This window comes from Cyprinus carpio, chromosome A19, assembly GCF_018340385.1.
Source record: "Cyprinus carpio isolate SPL01 chromosome A19, ASM1834038v1, whole genome shotgun sequence".
NCBI lineage: Eukaryota > Metazoa > Chordata > Actinopteri > Cypriniformes > Cyprinidae > Cyprinus > Cyprinus carpio.
Genome location: NC_056590.1, coordinates 5,874,494 through 5,892,764, shown reverse-complemented (window position 1 = coordinate 5,892,764; position 18,271 = coordinate 5,874,494). Strand labels below are relative to the sequence as shown.

The 18,271-nt window shown below is 37.8% G+C and overlaps 3 protein-coding genes across 3 annotated transcripts in view; 2 read left to right on the top strand and 1 right to left on the bottom strand.

The window, feature by feature from the left end:
* The first annotated feature begins 206 nt into the window (after window positions 1–206).
* Window positions 207–1,634, top strand: LOC122148713 (transcription termination factor 1a, mitochondrial). The gene is given in 5 exon segments (XM_042775900.1): window positions 207–281; window positions 401–493; window positions 544–814; window positions 817–952; window positions 1,035–1,634. Coding segments are annotated over 5 exon segments (996 nt in total). The 3' UTR covers window positions 1,456–1,634.
* A 3,211-nt stretch (window positions 1,635–4,845) lies between these two features.
* LOC109062304 (tRNA-dihydrouridine(47) synthase [NAD(P)(+)]-like) lies at window positions 4,846–12,716 on the top strand. Its single transcript, XM_042775898.1, is given in 16 exon segments — window positions 4,846–4,857; window positions 4,894–4,925; window positions 5,003–5,240; window positions 5,876–5,993; window positions 5,996–6,258; window positions 6,492–6,575; window positions 7,552–7,593; window positions 7,671–7,823; window positions 8,845–8,961; window positions 9,159–9,224; window positions 9,301–9,411; window positions 11,301–11,397; window positions 11,474–11,549; window positions 11,624–11,812; window positions 12,010–12,138; window positions 12,472–12,716. Coding segments are annotated over 16 exon segments (1,797 nt in total). The 3' UTR covers window positions 12,542–12,716.
* Window positions 12,717–12,921: 205 nt separating this feature from the next.
* The window catches only part of LOC109095707 (semaphorin-6D-like), a 22,621-nt gene continuing 17,271 nt past the window's right edge, over window positions 12,922–18,271 (bottom strand). Inside the window, exons 15-18 of the mRNA XM_042775897.1 lie at window positions 17,482–17,559; window positions 17,315–17,373; window positions 17,003–17,044; window positions 12,922–15,206 (exon numbers count right to left, since the gene is read on the bottom strand). Of these exons, the coding sequence (XP_042631831.1) occupies window positions 14,305–15,206; window positions 17,003–17,044; window positions 17,315–17,373; window positions 17,482–17,559 (1,081 nt within the window). The 3' untranslated portion in view covers window positions 12,922–14,304. The remainder of the gene's footprint in view (window positions 15,207–17,002; window positions 17,045–17,314; window positions 17,374–17,481; window positions 17,560–18,271) is intronic.

Below are 18,271 nucleotides of genomic sequence, written 5' to 3'. Positions count from 1 at the left end.
CTAAAATATAAAGAATCTTATTGTAATCCAGCAACATTACTCTTTTTCATTTATTTTAACTTCATGTAACTAAAACTACAAAAAAAATAATACTATCATATAAACTCTATAAAGCAAAAAAGGTGTTGTAAAAGGGCAAATTTAAAATCAATGTTTATATTTAACATTAAAAAAATTAAATATAAAATACATTTCAAAACGTAGCAATGATCCTCCTCCGGAAGCTGAGTGATGTTACAGAGGCAGATCCTGCACTTCCTGCGGCCCGCCAGCAGATGTGCGTCACTTCCTGTCCCGCCCCGCCCCTGCAGCTCCAGCTCCAAACATGATCCTCCTCCAGACTGACCCTTCCTGCGGCCGGGCCTAGCAGAGGTAGCGTCACCTTCCTTGTCCCGCGCAGACCCTGCAGCTCCAGCTCCAAAAGGACCTTCCCTCGGCCCGCAGACGGCAGCCGGGCGTCTTGAGGAAGCTCCTGACCAATGAGCAAGGCCTGGCCCTCTTCCTGAAGAGCAAAGGAGCGGAAGCTCCTGACCAATGAGCAAGGCTGCCCTCTTCCTGAAGAGCAAAGGAGCGGATCAGGAGACCGTGGCCAGCATCATCTCGCGCTTCCCGCGCTCCATCACCCGCTCCTGCGAGCACCTGGAGGAGCGCTGGAGGCTCTGGAGGAACGTCTTCAAGAGCGACGGCGAGGTGGTGGAGATCCTCTCGCGCTCGCCCGAGTCCTTCTTCCGCTCCAGCGACAACAAGAACCTGGAGGAGAACATCGCCTTCCTGATGACGCTCTGTGTAACACGGCTAAAAGACCTCACCGCGGCTGACCACCAGCTCCGCGGACCATGCTCCAACAGCGGATCCTCAACAAGAACATGGTGGAGTTCCTGAAGAGCGTCTGCTTGCGCTTCGACGGGAAAGACCCGGAGCGCTTCGCCCGAACCGTCATCTCCAGGAACCTGTAATCCCTACCCGCTAACAAAAACCGATCAGATGCCAACATTCAATTCCCACGCAGATCACATCCTCTGACTAACCCCAAGACACCCTGAAGAAGAACCTGCAGAGCCTGCGGGCGAAGCTGCTCCTCGTCCACGCACGAGCCTAAGAACGAACCTCAGAGCCTGCGGGCCGAGAGCTGGGCCGCTGGCGGCGGCGAGCCGAGACTTCAAGAGGATGATCCTGAACTACTCTCTGGTGCTGTTCGTCTCGTCCCAGCGTCTGAATGAGAAGCTGGACTGTCTGATGGACGGCGGGATCCACGTGCAGCAGGTCGTGCAGAAGCCCAAGGTCCTGGATTTCAGCATCGACTGCATCAGACAGCGTCTGCGAGACCTCCACCGACTGGGCTACGACTTCCAGAAGAGCGGCATCGCTGTGTTAGACACCAGCAAGAAACGCTTCCTCGCCAAACTCGAGAGACTGAGCTCGGCGGAGAATGAAGACACGCGCTCGCTCTCGTGAACTTCTGACCAGCTGCAGCTTAAAGTCACCTCAAAGTCTGGGATTCCTGCTCATCACGCCTGCATTTATTTGATCAGAAATACAGAAAAAATACAGTAATCTTGCAAAATGTTATTAGAATATAAAACAATGGTTTCTATTTTAATATCATATAAAATATAATTTATTTCTGTGATGCAAAGCTGAATTTCCATCATTCATTATCACGTATAAAGTGTCACATGATCTGTCAGAAATCAGTTCTAATATGATGATTTATTATTAGAATTAGCAACATGCGCCTGACAATATTTTTTTGGAAACTGATACTTTTTTCAGGATTCTTTGATGAATAAAATGTAAAAAGAACAGCAGTTTAATTTCTAATTCTAAATCTTTCTAAACAATAATTAACTCTCTGCTATCACTTCTTAACAATTTAACACATCCTTTGCTGAATAAATTAGTAAATTCTTTAAAAAAAAAAAGAAAGAATAAAAAATGTACCAAACCCCAAACTTTTGAACTGTAGTGTATATTGTTTTAGAAAAGATTTATATTTTAAATAATGCTTCTTCGTTTGAACATTATTTATTCGATCAAAGAATCCTGAAACAAAAGTCATCACAGCTTCCAAACAAATATTAATTTTCAGCGCTAGATAATAACATTCATATTAGAATGATTTCTGAAGATTCATGTGACACTAAAGACTGGAGTAATGATGATGAAAATCCAGCTGGCGCATCACAGAATAAATTACAGTTTAAAGGTATATTAAAAAAGAAAAATGTTAGTTTACATCATAATAATATTTCACAATATTACATTTTTTCCTGTATTTTTTTTATCAAATAAATACAGTCTTGATGAGCAGAAGAGACTCCTGTAAAAAACAATTAAAATCATTCTGATCCCAAACTTTTGACCGCTAGTGTATATTTAAAATGATTTATTTTCTTTAAATGGTTATTTTGGTCCAAATAGTTGTGAGTAATGAGCTATTTATAAACAAATATGAGCTGAATGAAGAAAATGCACTAGAAAACTCTGTATATTGTTTGTTCAAGAACATTAAAACCTCTATATTTTGTAGCTTGTTGTTGCGTTTTTATTTTTCATTACAAATCAAAACAAAATAAAAATATTAAGATAAATAGATTCAAAGGAAAATGAATCTAATGGACATAATAAAAAAAAATTTCAAAAAATTTTCAATTCAAAAACAAAACTGCGCTAAATTACCAAAAAACTATTATATGTGACCCTGGAGCACAAATCCAGTCATAAAGGTCAGTTTTGTGAAATTGAGATGTATACATCATCTGAAGCTGAATAAATAATCTCTCCATTGATGTGTGGTTTGTTAGGAGGACAAATTTGTCGGGAGATACATCTATTGAAAAATCTGGAATCTGAGGGTGCAAAAAAAATCTAAATATTGAAAAAATCATCTTTAAAGTTGTTCAAATTAGCAATGCATATTACTAATCAAAAATAAGTTTGATATTTTACAAAATATTCTTGACTCATTTACAATTACTTAGTCCTTAAAAAACACACATGGTTACTGTACTTTTACTGTAATAAAAGCATGTTTAATTTTGTAAGGGAAAAACATGACTCATGTTCAGTATTAGGATTTTTCTAGAAAGATATTGTAGTGATGTACTAATTTTGACATGTAGGTGATTTAGAAAGTGTAGTTTTGTTAAATCTTGAGTATTAAAGTCATGAGAGAGAGAGATATCAGGGAAGAATAAAGAGAATGAAAAGAAAAATGGAAGTGAAAGTGCAGCGCAGGAGAGAACTTTTAATTATTTTGCATGTCCACAACCTAAATATTTAAGTTTTTTTTATGGGCGGTCCATACAAAAAAGAAATCAGTATGAAATCAAAGAAATGTGTTTAAATCGTTTTGGTTTGAGACGCACGCGGGTCGTGTTGAAGCGGAACTACGCCGCGCGTGTTCGTGTTTCCGGTCGGACACGTTTGAGCGTCGCGCAGCCGCAGATCGCATGTGCGTGCAGACTCTTCACTGGCAGGTGAGTGATGATCAATAAATATGATCAGATATGAATCGCAGAGCTACTGTATGATCGGTTTCCGTTAGACACATGAACGCTCCTCACGCGCAGGGTTTGTTTCCGACTGTCAGACACTTTTAACCCTTTAAATCCAGTCAAAACAGTCTCGAGCGCTGCATTTTAAACATCATCATTTTAGATTTGCATGCCAGTTATAATCACAGTGGCTTACAAGGTTATTTTTAACTTAAGCATCTTTTCATAAGCGGGCATGAAATGAAATGAAACTTTGAAGTTATTTTAACAATTGTTTTCAATCTTTTAGATGCCTTCGACCCTGAAATATGATCCTCGTGTGAGGGTCCCATAATATAAATATTTATTTATAATATTCTATTAATTGGGAAATATTTAGTTTCTATATTAAGTTACATTTACGTTTTTTTTGTTTTGTTTTTTTACACATTATAGTATTGTACCATTAGGTTTATTATTGATTTATTTTCTTATTTGTCTATTTAAATCTAATTATATGTATTTATTTACTTTTTTAATTTTTTTTTATTTAATTTTATATATATTTTTGACCAGTTTCTATTCATTTTATTAAGATTGTATTAGTTTAAATATATTTTAAAATTTATTTGAATCATTTTTATTTATTTTAAATATTTTATATATATTTTATCAATATAATATTAAATATATTATTATATCAACACATATTACAGTCAAATTATAGTTCACGCCTTTATTTTAAACATAATTAAAAGTTATTTTAACAATTGTTTTCAGTCTTTTAGATGCCTTCAACCCTGAAATATGATCCTCGTGTGAGGGTCCCATAATATAAAGATTCATTTATAATATTCTATTAATTGGGAAATATTTAGTTTTTATATTAAGTTACATTTACGTTTTTTTTTTTTTTTACACATTATAGTATTGTACCATTAGGTTTATTTTCTTATTTATCTATTTAAATCTAATTATATTTTTTTTTTTAATTTTATATTTTTTATATATATTTTTTGACCAGTTTCTATTCATTTTATTAAGATTGTATTAGTTGAAATATATTTTAAAATGTATTTTAATGATTTTTATTTATTTTAAATATTTTTATATATATTTTATCCATTTATTTTAAATATATTTTAATAGATTATTTTATCTTTTTTTATTTCAGTCACATTATAGTTCACCCCTTTATTTTAAACATAATTTTATTTGTGTTAATCACAATCACATAAATAATATTATATGTTTTTCTCTCAGCTGTCCCTCAGTTTGAAAGCCCCAGTGTTATCTTCATCACATGTGAATATATATATACACATCACATGTTTATATGTTAAAAGATCAAAAAAAAACCAGACCCCATATGCGCACATGTGTTTCTCCACATGTGTGTTGAGGATGATAGCACTAGCCGCAGAGAGGCGCCGCGCTGATTAAAGAGCAGTATGTCACACACACCAGCTCTTGATGATCCCAGACTCACAGAGCGTCGTGTCTGACCTGTATCTGCGTCTCACCAGGTTCCTCACCACTAAAGAGAAGTTCCATGAGTTTCTAGCATCGGCTCGGCCGCGTGCGAGCAGAGATGAAGCAGACGGAGACCCGGAGGAGCCCTCGGGAGAACCAGAGCAGAAGAGAGTCAAGCTGGACAGAGACGCAGAGCAGAAGAAGAAGAAGATGAGAGGACAGAATAAATCCAGACCTCACATCAAGCCTCAGAGCTATGAAGAGAGACGCCTGTGTCCCTCCATCGTCCAGGTGCACACTCCTGCTTCCTTCAGTCACACTCTGAGCTACAGCAGGTCTTGCACAGTGTATATATAGTCTTACAGTATGTCTAAATATTATTTAAAAAATATTTGTGATAGTTAAACGTTTTCTACTCATAGTCTAATACTGTTTATGTTTTTATTTATTTGAATATATTTTTATTTATTCATTTATTTGGTTTAATTTTTGTTTAGTCATTGATTTTATTTACACAGTACACGTATATTTAGTTTCTATTGAGTTCAGTTTACTTTTTTATTTTCATAATATCTGTATTCATTTAGTTACAGAGTATGTGTCTAAATATTATTTGGAAAATTCTATTAAGTTATTGTTATAGTTATTATTATCTTTTTTTTTTTTTTTAATTAACTTAATTTATTCACAGGACATGTCTAAATATTATCTGGGAAATATTTAGTTTCATTTACATTTTTATTTATTTGTTTAAATATATTTTTTAATAAAGTAAAATTACTTTCACCTTCTTTAAATGTTTTAAACTATATATACGTATATAAAAAATGCTGTAACAAATGCATTACAGTGTTATTCTTGTATTCTCAGAGCTGGTTCATTTAATTGTGTGTGTTGGTTAAAGCAGGTGTGTGTGTCTCCTCCAGGAGCGAGACACTGAGTGTGTGTACGGAGAGAAGTGCCGCTTCCTCCACGACGTGAGCGAGTACATGTGCAGTAAAGCTGCGGATCTGGGCGATCAGTGTTACCGGTTCAGCAGCTTCGCTGGTGTCAGTACGGAGTCACCTGCTGCAGGTTCTCTAGAGCTCACACGAGCCCCGAGCTGAAGAACCTGAGGAACGAGGAGCTGTGCAGACGCTCCACAGACACCGTCACCAACCACCTGGACAAAGATCTGCAGAGACGCCTGCGGAAGAAGCAGCAGAGGTTCCCCGGAGCCGAGGCGTACCTGAAGACCGTCAGCCGCGGGGAGAGACCCACACACACGAGTCACGCCGCGGGAGACGCTGCTAATGGACCGGAGACAGCGGTACAACGTCTAAACACACTCTGTTCTTACTCACATTTACAACTAAAGCAGTCTCTCTCAACATGCATTGATTTATTACACAACTAATAAAAGCAAAAGGAAACTGTGTAATGATTTCCTCTCTCAAGTTGCGTTCTTTAGGGTTTTTAGACACACAGACTCGTAGGTCTCCTCAGAGCTGTGATGATTATGTGATGTTTTAATCCAGTGTTGTGTTCTGATCTGAATCGCAGGACGGAGCGGATCCTCCAGTGAAGACGCTGGGGCCGATTACAGACGCTGACGTCATCAAGCTGCGCCCGTCTGAAAAGAAACAGGTGTGTCTGGAAGAACACACTGCTAACTACTTGAACCATTTCATTTTATTCAATTTCTTATTGAATTTTAATTTTTTTACTCCTAGATGCACTGTTGATTTGTGATATCACAAATGTAGTTTTTATTTTATTTATTTTTTACTCCTCGATGCATTATTGTTTTACATCTCACAATACAAATCAACTTGATATTATATCACAAATATTTAATATAATTTAATTTAATTTTTACTCCTCAATTCATTATTGTTTTGAATCCCACAATGCAAATCAACTGGATATATCACAAATATTAAATTAAATTAAATATTAAATTAAATTAAATTAAATTTTATTTTACTCCTCAATGCATTAATGTTTTGCATCCCACAATGCAAAACAACTTGATATGAAATCAAAAATATTTTATTTAATTTTTTTACTTCTCAATGCAATGTGATTTCACAAATGTATTTATTTTATTTTAATTTTTTTTATTACTCCTCTATGCATTATTGATATGCATCCTGCATTGGATATAATAGCACAAATTTGTATTTATTTATTTATATACATCAGTGCATTATTAATATGTATCCCACAATGCAAATCCACCGGATGTGATATCACAAATTTAATTAATTAATTCATTAATTAATTCATTACTCCTTAATGCATTATTGTTTTGTATCCCACAATGCAAATCAACTGGATATGATATCACAAATATATTAACTAATGTTTTTTTTTTCCTCATCAATGCATTATTGATTTTCATGTTAATCAACCGGGAGTGAAATTACAATTTCAGTTTTTATTTATTTATTCATTACTCCTTAATGCAGTATTGTTTTGCATCCCACAATGCAAATCCACCGGATGTGATATCACACATGTATTAATTTTTTTTTTCCTCCTCAATGCATTATTGTACAACATCTTTCACATCTGTAGTATTTGATTCTGAGATGTATCTGAAGTGATTGTTTTCTCTCAGGTGGACTTCAGGGACAAGCTCTATCTGGCTCCTCTCACTACGGTAAGCTCTCTGTTACTCCTACATTACGCTCAGTGAGACTGGCGTGTCCTGCAGCTCATCCCGTGTGTGTGGTGCAGTGTGGGAATCTGCCGTTCCGGCGCGTGTGCAAGCGCTTCGGAGCAGACATCACGTGTGGAGAGATGGCCATGGTCACCAATCTGCTGCAGGGTCAGGCGTCTGAATGGGCTCTGCTCAAGAGACACGCCTCGGAAGATCTGTTCGGCGTTCAGGTACGAGGACGATTCCTCAGGTGACGTGCCGCTCGGATTCTGTTCTGACTGCTGTGACTGCTTCAGATGAAGAGCTAGTTCATGCTGGAGTCACTGTAAATACAAGCTGCAAGATTTAAGGGGAAAAAACTAATTTGTGATTTAAATGGGATTTGAAAAGGAAGTCCCAGTTTTGCTGTGTTTGTTTGGAGATCTACACAACATATCCAAAATACATACATTACAAACATTAACAAAAAATAAAAAAAACAACAAAAACAAAAAAAATAAAAAAAAAAAAAATTAAAAAAAAAAAAAAAAATAATACTATTGTAGTATCTCAAAGTAAAAATATTTTCTCATTTTTTTAATTTATTTATAATTTTATTATGATTTTTTTTTTTTTAATAATTACTTTATTAATATATTATTTACTCCTCAGTGCATTTATTAATTTGCATTACTGATACAAATAAACCAGATGTGATCTCACATTTATTTATATTTTATTTATTCATTTATTTCTCTTCGATGCATTATTGATTTGCATACCACGACAGGATGTGATGTTACAAATTTATTCTATTTTATTTTTTATTTTACTCCTTGATGCATTCTTGACTTCCACCCCACAATGCAAATCAACCAGATGTTATTTATTTATTTATTCTCATTACAGGAAGGTTTAAAATCCAAGTAATGAATTAAATGGCAGCCTTTACAGTTTAATAATCACACTGTGATTTCAGTTTCCTTCAGTGAATCGTGCAGCACTAGTTTCGAGGCTTATAACACCAAACTGTGTCCATGTGTTGATACATTATCACTATTAATTAACCTTATGTTCCTGTGAAATAATAATAATAATAATGCTGAATAAAGGACATGTACAACTACATAAAAGGACATATTATGAAACAATAAACTCAGAATTGGACCGTTTTGAAGTTTCCAACTTGTAATTTATGACCAGGATGCAGACATGAACGGTTTTCCTCATGATCAGTTAGTATTTGTTAATTGGCACACGGTTGTGTTGCAGTTGGAAGGCTGTTTTCCAGACACCATGACCCGGTGTGCCGAGCTGCTCAATCAGAACATCGATGTGGATTTCGTGGATATAAACTCCGGCTGCCCCATCGACCTCGTTTACAAGAAGGTGACTCGCTGGAAACAAGGCTGCGAGATTTTTGAGATTCTTTTAGTGCTTTAAAGTCTATAAAGAGTTGTATTATTTACCCTGCTGCAGAAGAGGTTTTGTTTTCACGTCCCTCTTTATTGTTGACAAATTGAATGGAAACCAGTTTGCATGTTTATCAGTTATTTAAGCAGCGACTGACTGATTTCTGTCTGCAGGGCGGAGGATGTGGCCTCATGACACGCACCAGCAAGTTTGAACAGATCGTGAGGGGCATGAACTCTGTGAGTGACTCTGTGAGTGTTGGAGCGTGTGTCGGTGTGAAGTGTCGCTCACGCAGCCGCCGTGTCGTATCCGCAGGTGCTGGACGTTCCTCTGACGGTTAAGATCCGCACCGGAGTCCAGCAGAACTGCAGCATCGCACACAAGCTGATCCCGGAGATGAAGAAGTGGGGCGTGTCGCTCGTCACGGTACGACCAGCCTCAGAAAGACTTCCTCAGAACGTGACTCTGGGGTTCTGTTGGTCTTAAAGAAGATTTAAGGGATAAATTGAAGGGGACACAATACGTCATTATAGTCACTAAATATAAACGTCTTCTATTAGCAACACTTCAGAGTTTGAAAGTGTCAGTTTACTTTTTTAATTCATTTTACAAAAAAAATACTGAAATAACTTAAACTGGGTTACAAAAACTGATGCTTTACTCAGTTTTATGTCTTGGTTTCCAGTGCAAATGTCTAGAAATTTAAATAAAAATACATTTACTTGACAAGAAAAAGGACGTAAGCAGTCTTTTTTTAATCGCAATTCTAAATCTATATCTCACAATTCCTTTTTTTATCTCGGAATTCTGATTTAAATCTCGCAATTCTGAGATTGTTGCGCAATTCCGACTCTCTCACAATTCCCTTTTTTTATATTGCAATTCTGATTTTTTCTCACAATTCCTTTCTCGCAATTCCCTTTTTGTTATGCAATTCCCATTTTTTCTCATAATTCTGATTTACATCTCACAATTCTGAGTTTGTTGCGCAATACCCCGTTTTCCTCACAATTCCTTTATCTCGCAATTATGATTTTGTTGCGCAATACCAATTTTTTTCTTGCAATTTTGACCTTATATCTCACAATTCCATTTTTTTATCTCGCAATTCTGAGTTTGTTGCACATTTCCCATTTTTTCTCGCAATTTTGACCTCATCTCAAAATTCTGATTTACATCTCACAATTACTTTTTAAAATTACCTTTTCTAATCTTGCGATTTGTTTTATTTAATTTTTTTCCTCGTAATTCTTAATTTCTTATTTCTAAGTTTGTATCTCGCAGTTCTGACTTTTTTCTCACACTTGCGAGTTTATATCTCACAATTAAGATTTGTTCCTCTCAGAATTGTACCATAAAACAGGGCAAAAACATTTAGGAAGCTATTGATTTTTTTTGCAACATTTAATACCATGACTTAATGAATTTAAGACTTTCTGTTCTGATTCAGGACCTTTTAACCCTTTAACTGTCACCCCCATTTTTTTTTTGAAATAGGCATTAAAGTGCACTATCCAAACTTAAATTGTTGAATTTTATGAACACTTTGGAATATAGACCTAAGGTTGGTCTCTTTTTAAAGAAGAAAATTAGCAGATTTTGGCAAAAGTGAATTTTTATAGAAGTTTAAATGTACTGTAAATAAAATGCGCTATATTAATTTTATTATATGTTATTTATTATAAATATTTTACATAACAGGTTTTACTCTAAAATTGGTATAAAATTAAAGCCTTGTGTCTAAATAAGTTATGTTCCAAATTTGAAATTGATATGAAAGAAATCGAGGTTCCTTTGAGATTTTATTTAGGGCGTCATACCACAAACAGCCACTGGGAGCCAATAACCAATAACCACCAAATATGGAATCCTGAGACTCAGACCTTTCCAAAAAAATCAAAATAACCACCAAATATGGAATCCTGAGACTCAGACCTTTCCAATGATATGTTTGTTGCCAAGATTATAAAAAGTTTTGATTCTAAAATGCATTTTGTAATATGACACTTGACTCCGCCCACTAAGGGGGAGGAGACTGCCATACGATTTTAAAGATTATTTCCATGGTAACGCAATGTCCGATTTCAAAATGGTTTTCACAGGATGAATCTTGGGCTTCTAAGCTTTCAAATGATGTATAATTTATCTAAAATCTAAAAGATTTTATAGAGAAAAAGGACAACAACAAAAAAGAGCGCCCAGCGTCCCACAGGTGGGACGGTGACAGTGAAGGGGTTAAGAGTTGCAGAAAGAGTCTGTCATGGTTTACTCACCTCGATCGTGACGCTTCACTGAGTCGGTTTGTTTCTCCGCAGCTGCACGGCAGATCACGCGAACAGCGTTACACGAAGTCTGCTGACTGGGAGTACATCGACACCTGCTCCAAACTGGCCGCTCCCGTACCGCTGTTCGGTAAATACACTGACGCAGCAGAAGATGCAGGTATTCCACTGCAAAACATGTGACAGTGCTGCCGTGTGTCCTGCAGGTAACGGAGATATCCTGACGTATGAAGACGCCATGAAGGCCAGAGAGACCGGAGTGTCTGGGATCATGGTGGCCAGGTCAGTCCGGCACCATCATCATCATCATCCTCATCATGTGTGGCGGCTCTGAATGAACTACTTCCTGTTTGCAGGGGTGCGCTGATCAAGCCGTGGCTCTTCACTGAGATCAAGGAGAACAGACACTGGGACATTTCCTCCGGAGAGCGTCTGGACATCCTGCGAGACTTCTCCAACTACGGCCTCGAGCACTGGGGCTCTGACACGCAGGGCGTCGAGAAGACACGCAGCTTCCTGTTGGAGTGGCTCTCCTTCCTGTGCAGGTGATGAGTTTAATAGGGTTAGTTCACACTGAAACTGATGTTCTGTGATCATTTACTCGCCCTCGTGACGTTCAAACCTAACTCTGACGTCAGAACCTGGGCTTTTATAACAGGGGTTTTTCAGTTTATGAGTAAAATAAAGCCTGTGATGAACAGTATATTTGATATTCACAGGCTGACGTGTGTGTTATGTTCAGGTATATTCCGGTGGGTTTGTTGGAGCGCGTCCCGCAGAAGATCAACGAGCGTCCTCCGTTCTACATGGGCCGAGATTACATGGAGTCTCTGATGGCCAGTCAGCACGTGGACGACTGGATCCGCATCAGGTCAGTTTACACTCTCTCTCTGACCAGAAACAACATTGAAGACATGCAACGAAACGATCCGCTGCTTAAAACATTAATCAGACAGATCCAGTGAGCAGCCTTCAGTGACTCTTCGATTGTTACATTCATTAATACACGTCTATGTATTTTTGTTTTTATATTATGCTTTTGCTTACGAGTTTATAGACTGAAATAAATCAGAAATTAGAATTAGTATTTACTGGGTTCACTCACAGCGAGTTTAATTTCTAATAATATTCTTTCAGAAATCAAATTTAATCCTTTATTATTCACTAATGTCTAATTAAATATTTTCTCTTGTTTCGTCTGCAGTGAGATGCTGTTGGGTCCCATACCTAAAAACTTCAGTTTTCTGCCCAAACACAAAGCGAACGCTTATTAATGACTTTCAGATGCTGTTGAAGTCAATGGTTTTTTCATTTTATATCTAGTTAGAGGATTTCATAAGTTAAGTGGAAGTTGTTTATCTTCAGGGTGAGTTTGTTTTAAATGCATTAAAGTGTGTGTGACGCTGAATGTTTAATGCGGAACAGAATAAAACTAAATCACGGTCTTCACTCCGGTTTGTTTTGCTTCTGCCTGTGCTCGCAGTAGAAACGATCTTTACTGATGAAGAGAATAAAGTCAGATACTCACTAATGACTGCGGCTCACATTTAATCACCCGATGAATCTGAGGAGATCATGTGCTCTAGTGAAAAACACACACATTGACATGGCATTTTGTACATTAGCATCATATAATAAATGCACAACAAGAGTGTTTTAACAGTGCCAGTGTTTATTATTAATCATTACATAATCACACAAATTCATAGCCAACTCACTGAATATAGTGCTGTTATTAAATAAATGCGAAATGTTCTGTGATACAAACCCTCCGGCTGCACCAATCACGGCCTCCGTAGGTCAGGTGGGCGGAGCTACTGTCAGAGGAGGAGGGGTTTGTCTCTCTCTCACACACACACACACACACACTCATTCATCATCATGTATAGTTTAATAAAACAAGCATGACATCACACCCCAAAATAATTACTTTTCAAAGTATTTTCTGGTGAAACTTTTTTTTTTTTGCAAGCAAAATGCAAATCGTGAATATTTGACTATATTAAAGTAAAAGCTTCAGCAGTCACCAATACTTGTGTAGGCTCTTAAAAGCCTTAGAGCCATTTTCAGTCTTCTGCAGTGATTTCTAACACACACTGATCCGTCACATGACATTTACAAGTCCAAGAAACCTGTCTCTGAAACATGAAGCCACTGCTGATGAACGGGAACACCAGGCTCCTCTCGTGACCTCTGACCTCAGGTCTCTCACGTAAGGCACAAATCAACTCAAACACGTTAGATCTCATTAATGCAGCTCAGTGATGTCAGTCTGATGCGATGCTGTTTCCTGCTCGCGCTCCTCTCAATGAAAACACAAACATTACTTATCTGATTACTCTGATCCCGTTTTCTGACTCGTGTTTAGAAGAAATACTATTCATACTAACACTGCAACATGTTTACTGGACACAGTATGTGAATTATTCATTTGCATAAAGTACCAATATAAAGTTATAACCTCTAACTTGTCTTATATCCCCGAAATGTTTAATGCAAAAGCCAATGGAAAATTAAATTGCGATTAAGGAATATGCAAAAAAAAAAAAAAAAAAAAAAGATTTTATTTGAAAGATATTTTGTATTCCCAAACCATTTCTTAAGAATGTTCTCATTTTAAGATTATTTTAAAGACAAAACTTGTCTTGAATCCCCAAGGAGTCTAATCCAAAAGGCAATGGACAATCTTTTTTGTTGGAGCAAAAATAGTGTTCAAATTACAAAATAGAGGTTTTATAAGATACTTAGAAGCCAAATGCTGATGCAACATAATGAGATCACGTTTTCTTTCTGCAGTATATACCGTGCATGCTCATCTTTTGTTGGTCATTGAGCTTATTTTCTGAAATAAAGTTGAATTTTTTTATTTTATTTTATAAAAAAAAAAAAAAAAAGTTATTATTTAGAAGTTAACTGTAGGCCACCCGCTGAACTGAACATCCTACCTAATGATATGAAGTGTTTGCTATGTACAGTATATACTGTGCAGTAATCAGTATGCTAGTGTTCCGTGTGGGTCGTGTCTTGGGGTCAGAGGTCAGTGTTTGGCGTGCGAGGGCGGGTGCAGTGTTTTGGGGGGTATGTATGTGGGTTTGGGGGGTATCTGTGGTTTGAGTGACTCTGAGCGTCTGATGATAGCCGCGCGCTGCAGGTGTGGCGGCTCGCAGTAGCTGTGCTGTCGCGTCAGACACGAGCCGCCTGTGATTAACCGCGGGTGTATCTCGTAGATGTTTCCCGCGTGCGCTGACGTCTGGTTGAAGCGGTGCTGGCGGGCGGTCGTGACGCCGTTGCCCATCTTTATAAGGACGTGGCGCTGCTCAGGAAGCGTCTGTCGTGGAATCTGCTGAAACGCTGAGGTTTCGGGCGTCTCTTTTAGGCAGTTGTAATATGATGTTGGCGTGTGCAGCGACCCGGAGTCGCCCGGTAATAAGGATGAAGTCATAATGGCGACAACGGGATTCTGTGTGTGTTTAAATACATCGTCGCCGTGGCCCTCTGGGGGCGTGTGCTTGCTGGGAAGCGTCTGATTGGTGGGGAACACCTGCAGGGTGGAGTTGTAGCTTTGGCTTCTCTCCCATTGGCTGTTTAAGTTCTTGATTGGCAGTTCGGGCGTCAAATCCGGGGTGGGCAGGTCCGAGACAAACTCCTCGTCCTCAGTCACGTGTGGTTTAACGGGCGGCCCGGAGCTGTAGGTCTGAGAGGACGTGAGGTCGTTCTTGTCTGGTCTGGTGTCTACGAGGCGGTTGAGTTTGGCGAGGCTGGTGAGCGAGAGCGACGCCTCGGGCTCCTGTGATTGGTGGGATCTCTGACCGCAGTAACAGGACACCAGCAAACCGGACACGACGGCACCCAACACGAACGCCACCAACACACACGCGCCCAGCAGAGTGAAGTGAAAGCCGTCGCTGAGAGCCGCTGCGTCAGGAAGCTGCTTCACACCTACACACACACACACACACACACTGACTTCATTCTCTACTCTCGTTCATTACACATTTAATCTGTTAATTACACAGTTTTCTTCTGTTCTTAAATCTAATCCATCTTTAAAAAAAAACATCCATTGCTAATCAATAAAATTTAAGTCTCTTTGAATAAAAATAAACATCTTCTTAAAAAAATTGCACAAGCTCAAAATTACGTTAAAAATAAGCAAAACTTTTAAAAAAGTTCTAAAAGTTTTAAGTGCAATGCTGCAAATATTTTAGCAATATGAAGGTAAAAATATTTGTCACACCAAAACAAATACAAAAAAGTGTTACGATACGATCATTTTATGTATCTGTTATAAAGACCTCACTGATCAGTTTTCCCTCCATATTCTCACTGTATCAGACTATATGAGCCTGATGCATAAAAGCATGATTCAGATTTATTAAATATTTTGCCTTAAAGGAGCCATGTGTAATGTCTGGCAAAAAAAATCAAGTCATACTCCACATTCCATACCAGATGGGGGCAGTATGCCTCAATAAAGTGAATTGGTCTACTCTAGAGTAACAAACGAGAAACGGCATAGTCTCTATGCTCCGCCCCTACCTTCACCACAACCCTAGAGCCATAGCCGAAGCCTAAGAGGACGTTTTGCCTCCAGAGGAACGTTGGATGATGTCAAGTGATTTTGAAACATGACATCTTCAAGCTACTCCCCCTTCACCTTTACCAGTGAATATGTTCATATTCGTTTTGTTCATATTACATTTTGAATTGTATATACACATTATTTGAATTAAATTAATTTGACAGACAGCATTCTGTCAACATCATTGGTCAACATCTCAAGCATTCACCGTGAGACTCTTTTCACACCCAACCAAAAAATAGATGCCAACTCTCAAGCATTCACCGTGAGACTCTTTTCACACGCTTTCAAAAACTTGACCGCTCTGAATATAGTGAGTGAGTGCGCGCGCGGCCGGGGCGCTCTCTCTCTCTCTCTCTCTCTCAGGTTCATTATCATCGAAGACATTTCAAGCTTCTTAGGTAATGTTACATTTTAGCATCAGCTTGGTAGAGACGGGCTTTGGTAGATAACAGGTGAAAAACCGGATCGGATCTGTGGGTAAGTTATAGCTAGCTAACTATCAAACGCAGCTACGGTTAGCCATCGCTAACATTAGCACGTTTATCGAACATCCTTCGATACATTTCTATGTTATAACTTCCCGAAAAAAATACGCAAACATATAAAACAAACTTCTAGCGAAATACTAACAGCATCTTACTTACCAATCCAAAAGAAATGTTGCAAGTTCGGAGTCGAAGCTCATTTCTTTCAAGTCCATTAGTTGTCTCCAGCGATGGAAAGCAGTGCCGATGTTTACTCTGTTTCGGCTCCTTTTCTTATCGGATTTGATTTGTGATTCCGAGCGCGGTTTTGCTTGACATCAGCTTCAAGTACGCCCACAAGCCGTGCGAGTTATTCGTGTATTGCAGGTTGGCTGGTGGTTATGTTGCCCGCATACTGCCTCCCATGGCTGAAAATGGTATTACGACACCTGTCGGGCCGTGGCTAGTAATGCTAATGCTAATTAAGGTTGATATCTCTGCAGCACTATAACTTGACATTTTTTTAATGACATCATCGCCCTTATTTCTTCTCATTCTTTTGATGCGTGTAGGTCATTTTTTGGATATTTTTACCTCAATTTTTACACATGGCACCTTTAAGGATTTAAATAAACTGTTCCATTTAAAAAATAAACTAGATGAGATCTTATGTGTGTGACACTGACCGGAGGCTGAATCCACAGCTGAGCTCACATCACTTCCTGCTGCTGAAATACAGATACAGAAGAGATCAGCGTTCGCTCATTAGTTAGTATTACATGTGATTTTTAACAGATCTGTTACATCAAATCACTGAAATCGATCATTTCCTTATATATGTTCAATGAGAAACTTTAATCAAACATCAGGGCCAAAACTCTCCCTTATACTTCCTAGAACAAGACTTACATTTATCTGAGATTAAAAAAATGACACTATGAGAGTATTTAGCTCTGAAGTGAAGCATCGCTGCTGTAACGCGACAGAGACTCACTCACCGGTGCACACGTCAGATGAATGTGATTGGTCACCGTCAACGTCCTGCTCAAAACCCGCCCTGTTCTCAAACACACACACACACACACACACACACACACACACACACACACAGGTGTTTAGTTGAAGCTCGTTTGGCATCAGGTTTACTGCTGCAGGTCACTCTTACTTGAACCCTGGAGCCACGTCAGCACAGCGTCCCGTCCGCAGCCAGATGCAGTATGGGTCATGCGTGTGGAGACAGCGTCTGTGCAGGAACACAGTGGATTATGACAAGAACAAGCTTCTGAAGACGTACGCTTTTAGTTGAGTAATGAGTTTGCTGTCTGAAGTGAATGTGATGAGACAAACTAACATGAGAAATAATACACGGCTTTCTGTTGATCTCTTCACTGCTTGCACACAACAAACACAACATTACAGTTATTCTGAATCATGAACCTTATGAACCGGTACAGTCAAAGAAATATATTACTCTTGTACAGTAAAATCTGTCTCACAGTCATAAAACCAATAATAATATTAATAAAATTATTAAAACTTTGTTTTTAAGGAATATCACAAGTTTTCTTTAATGTTTTAATTTTAACAGCACTTTGTTTTGCAAAAGATAAAAAAGATTTGTTACATTTTCATTTGATCATATTTGATTAACACATTTTTTTGTTTTATGCCTTCATTTGATTACCACCATTTTTTTTTTTTTTTTGATAATGAAATTTTAATTTAATCATTAAATTAGAATACAGAAAAAGTAAAAATGGAAAATAAAAACTAAATCCAGAAAAATTCAAACAAACAAACGGGGAAAAAAATTATCTTTTGTGTGTGTGTGTGTGTGTGTAAATTATTAATTTGTTAAACTTTAATGAATTTGTTAGAAATGCTTTCTGAATATTAAAATTGCATCAAATCTTTAAAATGGAAAACAGAATTTGGGAAAAATTTTACATTTCATA